The sequence below is a fragment of the Bufo gargarizans genome, chromosome 5 (genome assembly GCF_014858855.1).
Source record: "Bufo gargarizans isolate SCDJY-AF-19 chromosome 5, ASM1485885v1, whole genome shotgun sequence".
NCBI lineage: Eukaryota > Metazoa > Chordata > Amphibia > Anura > Bufonidae > Bufo > Bufo gargarizans.
Genome location: NC_058084.1, coordinates 307,295,698 through 307,310,116, shown reverse-complemented (window position 1 = coordinate 307,310,116; position 14,419 = coordinate 307,295,698). Strand labels below are relative to the sequence as shown.

Here is a 14,419-nt window from a genome sequence, read left to right as displayed (position 1 = left end):
TCCTTGTGTCACAGCAGCATCTTATAGGTCAGTGCTCAACTGGAATACTGTTACGCTGATGAATATAATGGTGCAGTGGTAGAAAAGTGGTTAATAAAAATGGAGGCTGAAAATCCATAGGACCACATATGGGGTAATTCTAACAGCAGAATCAGGGTAATATTGAGTTCTATTTCTGTTAACACCAGCTGTATTACAGAATTTTTTTTATTGGATATTTGTAAAAATAATGGTATAAATATTTGTGACATACATGGAAACACCTAAAGAGTTACAAACTTCCTAAACATGGCAGAAAACAGTTTTTAAAAGCAGAAAAATTGATAGTTTTTCCAAATTCTTGTTAAAATTTGTGTGTCAAAAAAGCAAAAATGTATTAACTGAAATTTATCATTAAAAAGTACAATGGGGGAGATTTATCTAGACCGGTGTTTAACGCTGGCAACCTGTGCCTCGTCAAAAATTGAAACAGCATAGAGTTCAGTTGTCATTTATGCCAAGAAACTGGAGTAAATTAGGATAAAACTGAAACATGCAGTCTTTTGGGAAAGTGATGAGGTCGGTAGTAAATCACAATACGCACATAAAACTTGCGCAAATGATGTTTCAAAAGTTGCAAATCCAGTATTTGAGAATTTTTAATGACCGTTTTCTGGTATCTGTGGATGACTGATCTCCCGCGATGTGCCTCAAAAAGAAAAATGTCTGAATCATTTGGATTAAGTTCCAAAGTGACTCATGCCAGACTTAAAATCCACTGCCATTTGCAGCATCCCTTAGTTTTTGTAATGTCTGCTGATCTGCATGTACTTTATATGATGTAATACAGAGCACATCCTAGCAAGTTATCATTCCAACCATACACACACACAGGCTGTAAATAAAGTGCCAACACACGTGGGATGCTTTCCTGTGTTTTTTTTTTTGTTTTTTTATTGCTGTTAATTCAAGGAAATATTTTTGCATAAAATTCAAAATCTTTTCTAGAAATATAAGTAACCTTTCCAGTACATAACGGTTGAAATATCAAAGAATATGGTAAACATACAAATAACTGGAAGGTAATGCACAGTACTGTAGAATCCTCTCTTCTTGCCCATCTGTAATCCTCAGATTTTTACCTGAAGAGTTTTGCAATACCTTCACTGTGTTCTATCATATCCAAAAATATCTAGAATTTCAAATAAAATAGAAGATATTTTCTCTTAAATTAAAGCTTCATAGGAACTAGTACTGTAACTAAACGCTGTTCTCAGACATCAGAATTTGATGCTTTATTATTAAAGGAAAAAAAACACTGCATTAGCTGGGGAGGACAAAACAGTGTTTTACATCAAGACCAACTTTTTTTTTTTCAAGTATTGCACCTGAATATTCGTTTTCCTATTTTATGGTCTAACACCATACGTGTAGTTTTACATACACTACGTATTTACAAGTGCTGCTATACCTGCTGTAAAAATATACTTGGCCTATGTAAAAGGCATATTAAACTATATCCTCCCAGCAAATGGAAATGATAGGAATGCAAAAAAATAAAAAATAAAAAAATTTGCTGGTAAAAGACTGCTGCTGGAAACACATCCATAACTCCCAAATAACCTTAGTGCACACAGTTACAGTATAAACATTACCTGGAAGAATGGACTGTAGTGCATAAGTTGGCAATGGGTTTGGGGTATAAACTTAAAAAATAAAAACAGCAGCAATAGTCTTTTGACATTAAGGGAACCTGAACACGGAGATTTGTACGCAGAAAATCTGCACATAAATCCACACTATTTGTCAAGGTTTTAGCAAGGGTTTTTGGTGCAAATTTTGTATGTTAACCCCTGTGAAGACTAAGGGAAGAACCACTATGAACAAGGTTTGGAATTGCAAACATTTGACATGTTGCATTTGAAAATCTGCACGCACTGCAGGTCAATTTCCACACTGAAGAAAAAAGCAAAGTGTACGTGAAAGTAGTCCAATCTCATTCACTTTGACAGTACTGTATTCTACGTTATGTTTTTTGCACAAAAATCAGCTTGGAAAAACGTGTCATCTGCAGTGTGTGCAGTTAAGCTTAGGGCATCTGACAAATACCATGTACAGTTTGCTTTTGTGCGGATTTTAAAACCCACAGCATCTCAACTGTTTGTGCAATTCCGCACCTTATGCAGAGTGGTTCGCCCCATAGATTTCAATGGGGTTGTTAAACAACAAATCCACAAAAAACACCAAAACCGCAATAAGTAGTGTGGATTCAAGCAGATTCTCTGCATACAAATCTGCCTCGTGTTCAGGTAACCTAACACAGTTTCAGACTTTCACATTATGTATCACACTTAGTGGCAGAATTGAAAAAAAAAAAACTAATAGTAACGCTTTTATTCTTCTAAGGATCAAGAATATTCCTCAAAATTACACAGTCAAGGCTTTTAGATTTAAATACTTTCATACATCCTGAGTGAAAATAAATTAGGACTAGGTGTATGACTCGCAAAAAACATTACGCTTGCCCTACCCATTAGATCTATATCATCCGAATCTGCAGGCTTCGGCTGACCATCTAATGTGCATGGGGCATCTTCACTCTGTTGGAATTCATCAAGGTCGATCCTTTTGTTCTCAGAGAGATAAGCCACCTCCAGAGAGTAGACCGACATATCTCTCATGTGTATGGCCAAGCCTTACTGTGAAGACTTAACATACAGTCATAAATTCATAGGCAGACAAGTTTAAATAGAAACTAATAAAAAAACATAGGTTATTTCCTATGCTAAAAAATAAATCACGGAAAACATCTCCTACAACCGATTGGTAAAGAATGAGCATGACACAGAGAGGAATTCTGCACCAACGGTGATCTTGGAGACATCTTCGTATTCATACTTCAATATCAGGAGAACACAAGGATTTTTCCCAATAAATATCTGAAATGCAACAACTCAAGTTGGAGTACTAGTGCTTTTGTTTAAGAAGCAAGTTCTCACCGAGCACAGACACACACACACACACACACACACACACACACACACACACTGACACCTCCACTGTAAATTACTTAAAAACAGATTCTCATTTTACTCCAGTAACCTTGAACCTAAAGTGTGGAGGTTATTGGACAGACAGTGCAGAGGCTCTTCCTTCTAGACCTTTAATCTCAAAGGAAATACAAAATTGCATAATATCCCCAGATCTATCAAATGAATTAAAAGCAAGGTGCTCCAATCAAGTCTTCTGGGTGATTTATAATTTCGATTAAGAATCCTCTCAGTCTCCAGGTCAACAGCCTCTAAGAACTGATTTTTCCAGGCCATGTTATCAAGCCTCTCTTCCTCAAGACTGCTTCTGGTCTTCAAGTTCAGGGTTTATTTTTCATGGCACAGGAATGGATTTGACAACACGGTGAAGCAATCATGAGAGACTAGCTCCCATTATCAAAATGGAAAGCAAAACTTCCGTATCGTTATAAGTGGATGCACTTTTTTTTATACTTTTTTATTTTTCATTTATTTAATGTGGACTGGTGTCTTTCTGCAGAATCCAAAGAATCATTAGAACGATTAAGGAGATACCTCAGCCTGAAAGTGCCTAAAACAGGAAAGAAAACTGCTAAGTCAATGCTTACAAAGCAGAATTAAGTTCAACAAAATATTTAACGTGGACAAAAAGAAGCACAACAAAAAGGCACTTTTCCTAAAAATGGAGAATCCAAGCATCGGACAACTGCTGAAGGGTCTTTATGAACAGCCCCAAAAAGAAAAGCAGTCAGGGTGATATAGGGTTTACTTTGTAATTTGGGGGCTTCCATTTGAACGTGCTCTTCATTTCTTCGTTTGGCTACTGAAGACCAACACTGTAAATATGTGATACAGTCAACACTCAGAGTTACAGAGGCACACGAGTTAACAGATTAGGCACAAATGAAGATACAAACCATTAGAACAAGGAAGGATTTACACATGTAGCTAGAAATACAATGCATTTCAATGGTGGCAAAGATCTCAGTTGATCCGCACCATTGCAGACAGTTCAGGATGACAGCAATACACAATCACACAAACACAGCCACACCGCAGCCATCACATGGAGAAGACACTAGACATTTAGAAACATGTCCTCTGGGAACTATCACGATTACCTGGCTGACTGGCCTCCATTGGTGGCTGCTTACAGTCCTGTGCATAATGGCCATTTACCCCACAGTTATAGCAGGACACGTTCCCATTTTTCTTAGTCACTGATCCATTAGTGCTGCCTACGACATTAGTTGCTGGGTACATTGGGTACAGCCTCGCATAACTTGCCATCTGTTGCATACCATAGTTGGCTTGACCTCCAAGCACAGGGTCGTGTATCAGTCCATTGGAGTAAGGAGCCTGATGAAGGAAGACAGGAAATTGTGTTCCATTGCTCTGATGTGCTTGGCTGAGGTAGGTGTTATTGCAAAGCGATGGAATAAAGATAGGAGGAACTCTTGTATACATCTGTCCCGTGATTGGGTTAGGATAATAGAAACTGCCAAAAGGGATTGCTCCACTGTTTCCACATCCGCAGCGACGTCCGCAGGACCCACATGCTCCTTGTCCCATTTGCTGAGGTGTCGGGGGTGCCCCATTTGTGCTAGTATTACCAACTGCAGCACTAATAAAGGAAGTGCTATCGCTCTGTGCCGTACTGTGAGTTAGCGCAGGACTTGGACTTGGTGCTGGTCCAGGGCTATGCGTGGGAATTGTGGGAGGGATAGACTGTAACTGACCTGTACTGCAACTACCTGTCTGAGTGGATGCAACCGTACCAGAGGCATTCAGCACATTAGTATTTGGTGAAGGCACCATATTACTTGCAAGTGCTTGTGCAGGCAAAGAGAAAGTGACCGCTGAAGGTGCAGTGGGTAAGTTAGTGGCTGGGAGAACCAGCTTTATGTTTGTAGGTGCAGGCAGTGCCCCAGCACTTCCATCCAGGCGAGGCACAACCTGATTAAAACTTGCAATTTGTGAAATAGGTTTAGCTAGGGGGTCTGAAGCAGTCACAGGAGAGGCTGGAAATCCACTTGGACTGTGAACAGATATAAAACCAGCATTGGCAGTCCCTAGACCTAAATTATTCTGTGTTGATCCGTTAACTGTACAGTTTTCTGATGGCCCCTGAGTAGTTAATTTCATCCTGTGAACGGGGATATGCAGAGCAGGGCTGCTGGGTGGACAATTACGAGGGAGAAAAGTGGAAGGAACAGGCAGAGCAGTAGCAAGCAAATCAACACATTTCTCAGATTCTCCCAAAATGGAAGTTGCAGGTGGAGCCCCAATTCCAGGAGAACTCTGGTGACATACTTCTCTCAAAGGGGACATGGATACAGGACTAACAAGCATACCAAGAGGCTTTCCATCTGAGGACATAGATGGTGGAATCCCATTTTCCAATTTATCTGCGCCACTTGGCATTACACAATGTAATGGAGGCAAGAGAAAAAACTTGGGATTGTTCAGGGTCTCAGTAGTATTGTCTTCATTGTTAAGGTGCTCAGACAATTTGGCAGCGGAAGCTTTAACTGTTCCAAATGTTGTGAAACCAGAAATATGTTTGGTGGAGTCCTCAGAGTTACTGTCTGTATCTGTGAAAAACAAGTAATGTAACTAGAGTGAGGAAAACAAACAGCATATAGTAACAAGAATCTGAAAATTAACCAGACCTAAAAGGCTACTTGCCAAGCATTACTGTCTTACAAATACTGACAGCTGCAAAACGGCTTGGATTTTTATTGCTAAGGCAGAGTTGTACTATAAAAAAAGTCTTAAAGGGGTTATTTAGTATTCTGGTATTGCCCATCTTCATAAAGGCCATCAGTATCAGATTGGCAGGGACCTGGCACCCCGCACCTCCACTGACCAGCTCATACCTTGTAGCTCCAGTACCAGAATTACACACCTCCCTCCACTACGGAGTAGATGGAGCAGGTTACTGCAGTGCTGATCCCATTCACTCCGTCCACTACACAATGGATGGTGGTGTGCAGTTCCAAGCCAATCTGATATTGACCGATCATGGCTCATGCACACAGTTATTTGTCCGCATCCGTTCCACATTTTTTTTGCGGGTTGGATGCGGACTCGTTCTATTCAATGGGGCCACAAAAGATGCAGACAGCACACTCTGTCCTGTCCATATCAATATGTCCGTTCTGTGGCCCGGCAAAAATAAATAAATAAATATATGTACTATTCTTGTCCGTATTACAGACAAGAATGGGATAGTTCTATAGAGGTCAGAACATTCTGTTCTGCAAAATGCAGAACATGAAAACAGCTACCACGGTGTGCATGGGCCCTTATCCCGAAGATATGCCATCACTATGAAAATACTGGACAATCCCTTTAAACCATTTGGGGGCATTTTTTCAATTAGCGAATTCTACTTGTTTTGGCCAAAAGATTTTTTCAAAGGGTCTTTATAAAAATGTTTCAACAGTTTTCCCTGTACAGCTTTTATTGTGTGTGTATTGGCAGACTAGCGGGCTTTCTAATGGCTCTGACAGCTCAGTGTATCGCCCATAAACACTCATTTAAGCTAAATCCTTATCAAGCTGATAAGAATTGAGCTATGAGTGCTTATGAGCTGTCATGGGTTCAGAGACCAGGGCTACAGACAGAGCCGAGAGAGCAGTTTCCTGCCGGAGTCACCGGGAATCAGAAAGTTGGACAGACTTCAGATACAGAGAAAACGAAAGCTGTACAAGGAAAGCTGTTGAAAATTTCTAGTAAAGACCAATTGAAAAAAAATAATAATGACATTTTATAACAAAATATGAAAGCTGCAAATTTCAGTGGCCCTGTGGAATGATCCCCAGCAACCAAACAGATCTCCATATTTTAAGGGGAAAAGAACCCCCAAAATTGTGCTATGACTCAGTTTTCTTACTCCCCAATTACAGTGCAGTAAAGATGACAAATTAACTTTAGTTCACCAAAACACAGAAAGAAGTCATTTTTGTGTTTTACAGCATTCCAAGTTGACAGCCATGTGAGGGCTTGGTTTTTACAGGATATTTATAGTACTCGTACCATTTTAGGGTACATCATTCATTGGATATTTTTATTTATTTTTGAGGGGGATTGAAAGTAATATTACCAGTAAATATTAATGCTATTTTATAGGTAAGTTACATAAACAGCAATGTCCTGCTTTTTTATATTTTTTATTCCATACAAAAAAAAAATAATGAAAAGTTTCATTTATTACCCCTTTCATGACCAATGTCCGATTTTAAGCGTTTTGTGCACATGGTGGTTTAGTGACCATAACTTATTTTTTATTTGTTTGACTACCAAAATAATACCGTATTTGCAGCGATTTTTACTTGACATTTAGGACTTTATTATATTAATTATTTTTAGTTTTAATTTGGGGAAAACCAATTATTTTTTATTAGAGTTTAGTTCTTAAAATATTAAAACTGACAATTATTGCAATGGGTTCCCTATAACATGTATAGGTTTGAGTGAACAGGGAGACTATGGTGACTGTTTCAGTTAGTGACAGCATTTTACAATATTTTTTTAAAAATGTTAGCATTTTTATTTTTTTACTTATATTTATTCATGGCACATAATATGTCCCCAAAGAGGTCATTAAAAGACCTCTTGGAGACACCGATTTTTTTTTTTTTTTTTTTTACTGCACGGTTTTCACTGTAACTGTGGCATCCACAGGAGCCCCAGTTATAGGGGAAAACAGACCCCTATGGGGGCATTACACATAGGCAGAGCTGATCTGGGTCTCCTTAGACCCTGCAGCTTTGCTCCTGCCGTGACACACCCGGGGGTCAAGTGACCGCAGAGACTAATAGAGGAAGATGCTCGGCAGTTCCTGCTCTCAGGTACCAATCTCCTGCAAGCATTGGAGAAGGCAGAAGCGATAATAAAACCGCTCCCATCTCCTTCGGGTCCCCGCTGTGTCTGACAGCCAGGAACAGACCTGCTCCTGCTAGATTGCAGGGGCTTTACTCCCAGCGCTGTACAACTCTAATTAAAGGGCTGCCTGACCATATATATGCACTCTATCTGCACGGGGTATGTGCACATAGAACATATATAGTCAGTGGACAGCCAGGAAGGGGTTAAAGAAGGTTCCGCATTGGAGACATTTATGGTGTAACGGTATGATGTGTCATAATTGTCTAATATGAGCAGGTCTTAGAAGTGGGATCCGCGCCTATCTCCAGAACAGGGAACAAAATGAAAGGAGACCCTCACCTATCTGACCCATTTATGGCTTATCCTATAAATATGCTATAAATGTCACATTTGTGAAAACCTCTTAGTTTGAGTATAGGGGGCAGGGCTTGCAGCATTATAGCCTGTTAGTGGTGTAGCCTAACATTACCTGTTAGCATTACACTATGGCAGACCTCGGGTGCTTCATTACGTCCATAATTGCCATGGTAACATCAACACTCCACAATGTTTTGTGGGATACCAATGAGCAGACAGTCTAATGACTTTCGTAAATATAATTCTATTTCACACCCAAAGTCATAATATAAAAAACTATTATCCTTTCATCACAGAAGGCCCCTTTTATGCAAACCTCTGTCTTTCTCTTCTTCGCTCTCGAAGCTCTCTCTCCTATTACTGCGGGGGCTAGGTGGGGAACTGTAACTCTCAGAAGAGGTTTCTCCACAAGTGTCATGCCCAGACCCAATTTCCAATGCTGGATCTAAAAATTAGACACAAATGTTCTTTCAAACACAGATCTAACTGTGCAAGATTGCAGAGAATAAATGGAAATAATTGATGTTACACATTTGTACACTTACCTCCTATGAGGAATCTAAATCTAACTTCACATGTTTAGTGAAGTTACACTGGAAAAGTTTTCCCAAGCGCAAAGAAACAGATAAATGGCTTAAAAGGGAACCTGTCATCTCTACTAGGTTGCCTCCGATGAGCGTGATGAAAGCTGGTCTGTGGCTTCCTGGCTAGCATTCAGTACTTTTACAGTACTGACAGGCTGAACCTCACAGCTCCCCACTGTGTGGTAGACGAGTCCGATGAGACTCGTGACCCTTCCTCCTTACTGGCAGGTTTCTTTCCCATACGCAAAAGGATAGAAACTTGACAGTCATAGGGCCAGATTTATCATTAGCTCAAGTCAAAATAATTGAATGAAAATGTTTGCGCAATTGCTAAAACTGCACAAAATTTAGTGACTTATGGGCTCTGCGCTATGCTCGCCAGTTTTCAGAAAGTGGGCGTGTTTTATTATGTAAATGAATCTCTAGACAGATTAACTATTGCAACAATTTTAAAAAGTTTAAGAAAATTACGCAATTTCACTCCAGTGAGGACCATGCTTATCTTATGCGACTTTTTAATCGAACATGTGACTTTTTCGCAAAGCCGCTTACGGAAGGATAAACTACTACTGTCAAACCACATTTATTACAGTATTAAAAGGACCATTAATAAATCTGACTTAGCCATAAGTGACTTTGGACATATGTAAAAGTGGAGTAAGATATAAGTGTAATGATAAATCTGGCCCATAGTCTGGAGGCGGGGAGGGCACGGCCAAGTTTCTCATTGGACTCATCTCCCTCGAAGTGAGCTTCAGTCTGACAGTACTGTAAAAGTACATAATGCTAACCCAGAAGTAAGCCAGCTGAAATCAGCAGATCTGTCACTATACTATGCAGTCCTTAGTGAGAGCGGCATTGTAGGGGGTCATAGGTTTATTTAAAAGCATTGTTGGACTACACTAAAAGACTTAGACAGTAAAGTCAAAATTAACATATGATTTCAGGTTTAGTGGCATTTCAGGTAAACCGGTATATATATTATATATATATATATATATATATATATATATATATATATATATATATATATATATATATATATATACATATATACACATATATACACACACACACATACATACATACACACATATATACACACACACACACCCCACACTGATTTTCAAAGCAAATGCGCACACTCCACAACTGAAGTTATTTTTTTCTAGCGAACAAAGTATAAAACACACCAGAGACTGCAAAGTGTCTAAGTGTAATAATCACCTTTCCCGGTCAAGGTCCTCAAGTTTGGAGGAGGTTTCACCCCATTTGCTTTGTATATTGACCGGCCATTCAGTTTCTGTGCAGTTCTGCTGAGAAACCATATCAGTGACACAATTAGGATTATCACAAAGTGATAGCAGCAAGAAGAAGAAAAACTGTCACTAAAAAAGGGACACAGTCACTTGAATGGGAGCAGCCACTACATTTTGAACAGAGCTGGGCTTCTGGCTCTTTTCTCTGGTAGTTCCTGTGTCTGCAGGTAACATCTGCATCTGGGTGGTGTCTAACAATATGATACCATGGACCTACTCCAATATCCATAGCTCAGAAAACCACTTTAACGACATTCACTACTGTATGTGTAAATCTTCTTGCACATGTATCTTTCATCGGTGTGCTATTTGCATTTTCTGCAGACACGTACACACCTGTATCTTTTGTGGATCCATGGGGGGGGGAGAGCACCAATGAATTGAATACAGCGGAGGGATGGAGGGGGCCGCACTGGCCACCAATGAATTTAATACTGTGGGGGGACGGGGGGACGCACTGGCCACCAATTAATTTAATACTGGGGACGGGGGGCTGGCGCACTAGCCACCAATGAATTTAAAACTGGCATGTACACAGTTCTTAGTATATTCTAACTTGAAGCATCCCCATCACTATGGGAACGCCTCTGTGTTAGAATCTACTGTCGATCTGAGTTTTCACGATCTAACTCAAACCCGATGGTATATTCTAACAGAGGCGTTCCCATGGTGATGGGGACGCTACAAGTTAAAATATACCATCGGATTAGAGAAAACTCTGATCCGATGGTATATTAATAGGGACTCCTGACTTTACATTGAAAGTCAATGGGGGACGGATCCGTTTGCAATTGCACCATATTGTGTCAACATCAAACGGATCCCTCCCTATTGACTTGCATTGTAAGTCTGGACGGGTCCGTTTCGCTCTGCACGGCCAAGCGGACACGAAAACGCTGCAAGCTGCGTTCGGGTGTCCGCTGTTGAGCGGAACGGAGGCCAAACGGAGCCAAACTGATGCATTCTGAGCGGATCAGCATTCACTCACAATGCATTGGGGCTGTACGGATCCGTTCGAGGCCGCTTGTGAGAGCCTTCAAACGGAACCCCGAAAGCAAGTGTGAAAGTAGCCTAACTTGAATCAGTTCCTTGTACTTAGTTCATCTGGTGATGGGTACTATTTAAAAAGGAAAGAGGTCACATTGAAAATGAAGCGCAATCTGCAGGCAGAATTTTATAGAGCAGAAGGAGCTGAAAGGTTCCAGTACTTGTCATGTATTCATTTAAAATGCCGCAGATTGTGTATAGTGTTGTGACTGCAAGATTCACGAAAAAGGAAATGAGCAACAATACCAGATGTAACCCATGGGCAGGGGTGATATATTTCAGGAAGAAAAAGCCTTGTTTGTCAAATCCTGGGAACCCCTTTAAATCTCTCACCATACTGGTTTTAACAGACAAGTGGGTGATCCTGACCTGTGACTGAAATCTTCCCTGTATGCGTGTACAGAGATAACCGTCAATCACCTAACTGTCCCCTTGACTAAACAGAGACAGGGGAAGAAAAAAGAGGGTTAGTCACTGGGCCTTCAGAACAATGGTCCAGGAATAACTTTGCAGGGCGCCAAAAGGTAGGGCAGAATGAGTGTAATACGGTTGCGCCTAAATATTGGAAGAAATATATATATCTATCTATATCTATCAATTGACAATAGTAGAACAGAGAGGGGCCGGCTGCCAATGGTCTCAACCCACCCTGATCCCTCAAGGTGGGTGATTGGAAAGAAAACAGTGGGGTTGCGCGGAGACGCTAAAAAGGACCACAGAGAGGCGCCAGAATCCCTAGTGTCTAGGGTTGTGATGGTGTATAACCCAAAAGGTAGAGGTTTATGTTTTTAGGTATGCATAAGTCGGGTGGCAATGTGCACACACTCACCAGATATTAGAGTTGGTTGATATAAGATGGGTAAATGGTAGTAAAAACAAAATAAAAATAGCGATAATAGGCAAATATAAAAACAAGGTATAAAAAAAAAAAAAAAAAAAATTTCGTGACTCACTTCACCCAGGAGGGTAATGTGGGATAAAGCCTCTACCTTTGGGTTATACACCATCACAACCCTAGACACTAGGGATTCTGGAGCCTCTCTGTGGTCCTTTTTAGCGTCTCCGCGCAACCCCACTGTTTTCCTCCCTTGACTAGACCCGCATGCACAAGACAGTAGCCTTGGTCCGCGTCCAATCCGCATTTTCTGGGATTCAGGCGCGGACCCATTCATTGCAAGCATACTATAGAAAATAGTAGTGACACACACTGGTACAAAAGGAATATCTCCACTTTACACCCAAAAACCAGAACTGCAACTAAAGTAAACATTACCTATCCGAGGTTTCCCGCGCTATTGGATGTAAACTCCGTCTATCCAATGGTCGCTGTTGTGGGGGGGGGAAAACAACACATTACTAGAGCACCATGACCATGTCAATACTAGTTTTAGTGTCCCGACAATATAACAAAAAAATAATAATAATTTAAAAAGGCAAAACTAAACCATGCTGCTTCCCATCACAGGGAGTTTTGGCAGCAACATTTGTTTTTCATGTTCACCTTCCAACCAAGCCATAACTTTTTACTTTTCTATTGTCAGAGCCGTATGAGGGCCTGTTTTTATTCCATTCGTTTTGTGGAGGATAGGTGACAAAAAAAAACCAATTTGCATTGTGCATTTATTTTTTTTTATACACCGTGGGATATTTTAAGGGTGCCTGTACACTGTACAGATTTGCATGCAGAAACTTTGGTGCATTTGAGCATTTTTTTCTGTGTTTTTTGGTGCGGATTTTCCGCAGAGCTTACTGTTCCATTGAAATGGAAGAAATACGCAAAAGAAAAAACAAAACGAAAAAAAACAAAAAACAAATAGACTTGCTGCTCTTTTCAAAATCCACAGCGCAGGTCAATTTCCGCAACTGCTGATACTACTACCAGTGATTATTACGTTGCGGTGTTTCCAGATTTTGACAAATGGAAAAAATAAAATTTAAGAACATTTTTACAAATATTTTGAAAATACCCCAAAAGTTAAAAAAAAAAAATTTTGGGGTCTGGTTTGAGTGAGAAGACATCCTAGCTGAAGTTAGTGCTACAAATCAAGACCTAGGGGCTTTTATTACACTGCTTGCCTAAAAACCCATAGGCACCTGATGCTCACAGAGGGAGCTTACTCTAACCACTATGTTGTCACACAGGCAGGTATTTTGTCTGATCCCAGCCATTAGAGCAGGTCGACGGCTATCTAATAAAGCCGCACCCACAGGTCACTGGACTCACAGCTGCCGGGGCAGCAACGTTTTGGAGAATAGTACCATTTCTATCAACTGTATACTTGTGTCCTAATTTAATTTGCAAGTTATTTGCAGATCTAATAGGTGGACAGCTTTAGGCCTAATGCACACAGCAGTTGCCAGCCGTGGCCCGTACTGCAGCCCGCAAACAGCGGGTCCGCAATATGCAGGCACCAGCCGTGTGCTCACCACATCACGGATGCCGATCCATTCACCTCCTTGGGGTTCCTCTCCATGCCACCACACCGCGCAACAAAAAAAAATTGAACTTGTTCAACAAGTTCTATTTTTTTTTTGCAGTGTGGAGGCACGGAGAGGAACCCCACGGAAGTGAATGGGTTGGCATCTGCGATGCGGTGAGCACATGGCCGGTGGCAGCAAAAATAGAACTTGTTCTATTTTTTTTTGAGGTGCAGACAGATCACTGACCTAATCAGCAACACGGATGTTGCCCGTGCATTGGGGACTGCAAATTGCGGTCCCCAATGCACAGAATGGCTAAGTAATGGCCGTGTTCAAGAGGCTTTAAAGTGAAGGAAATTGCTACCACCTCCTAGTAGTGAAAAATACACCCACTAAAAACCCCTCCAAAATATACTCCTGGTTGCACGTAGCCATTTTTCTCTTCATATACATGCCAGAACACATTGCGCATAGACATTGAGCTGAGCAGGAAAGAGGGCGTGACCAAAAAATTGCTCCAAATTTTAGTACAAAATTATGTCACAAACTAATCAACCAAAAGATGGTATGTTGGTGTCTAGCCATGCACCAAATTTATCATTCAGCATGGGCCACTGTGATAGATTTAGCGCAACTGCATACACTTACACTGCCTACAGGATAAGTAAATCTGCACCATAGCTTAAAGGGAGTCTGTCACCACATTTGAGCCTATTAGACAGATCCAATAGGGTTATATGTGCCACCCAGAAGTTTAAAACGGTACCTTTGTTGCATATACAGGAGTCTT

At 40.7% G+C, this 14,419-nt stretch overlaps 1 protein-coding gene across 6 annotated transcripts in view; it reads right to left on the bottom strand.

Annotated features, from left to right (window-relative positions):
• Nucleotides 1–271: 271 nt before the first annotated feature.
• ZCCHC2 (zinc finger CCHC-type containing 2) overlaps nucleotides 272–14,419 on the bottom strand; it is a 62,883-nt gene continuing 48,735 nt past the window's right edge. The window contains exons 10-14 of one of the 6 annotated variants that reach the window (XM_044293123.1): nucleotides 12,482–12,534; nucleotides 10,070–10,158; nucleotides 8,575–8,703; nucleotides 4,130–5,602; nucleotides 272–3,579 (exon numbers count right to left, since the gene is read on the bottom strand). In XM_044293123.1, the coding sequence (XP_044149058.1) occupies nucleotides 3,494–3,579; nucleotides 4,130–5,602; nucleotides 8,575–8,703; nucleotides 10,070–10,158; nucleotides 12,482–12,534 (1,830 nt within the window). In that variant the 3' untranslated portion in view covers nucleotides 272–3,493. Of the gene's footprint in view, nucleotides 3,580–4,124; nucleotides 5,603–8,574; nucleotides 8,704–10,069; nucleotides 10,159–12,481; nucleotides 12,535–14,419 lie in introns of those variants that run through there. The other 5 variants (XM_044293124.1, XM_044293128.1, XM_044293127.1 and 2 more) reach the window with 5 other exon arrangements.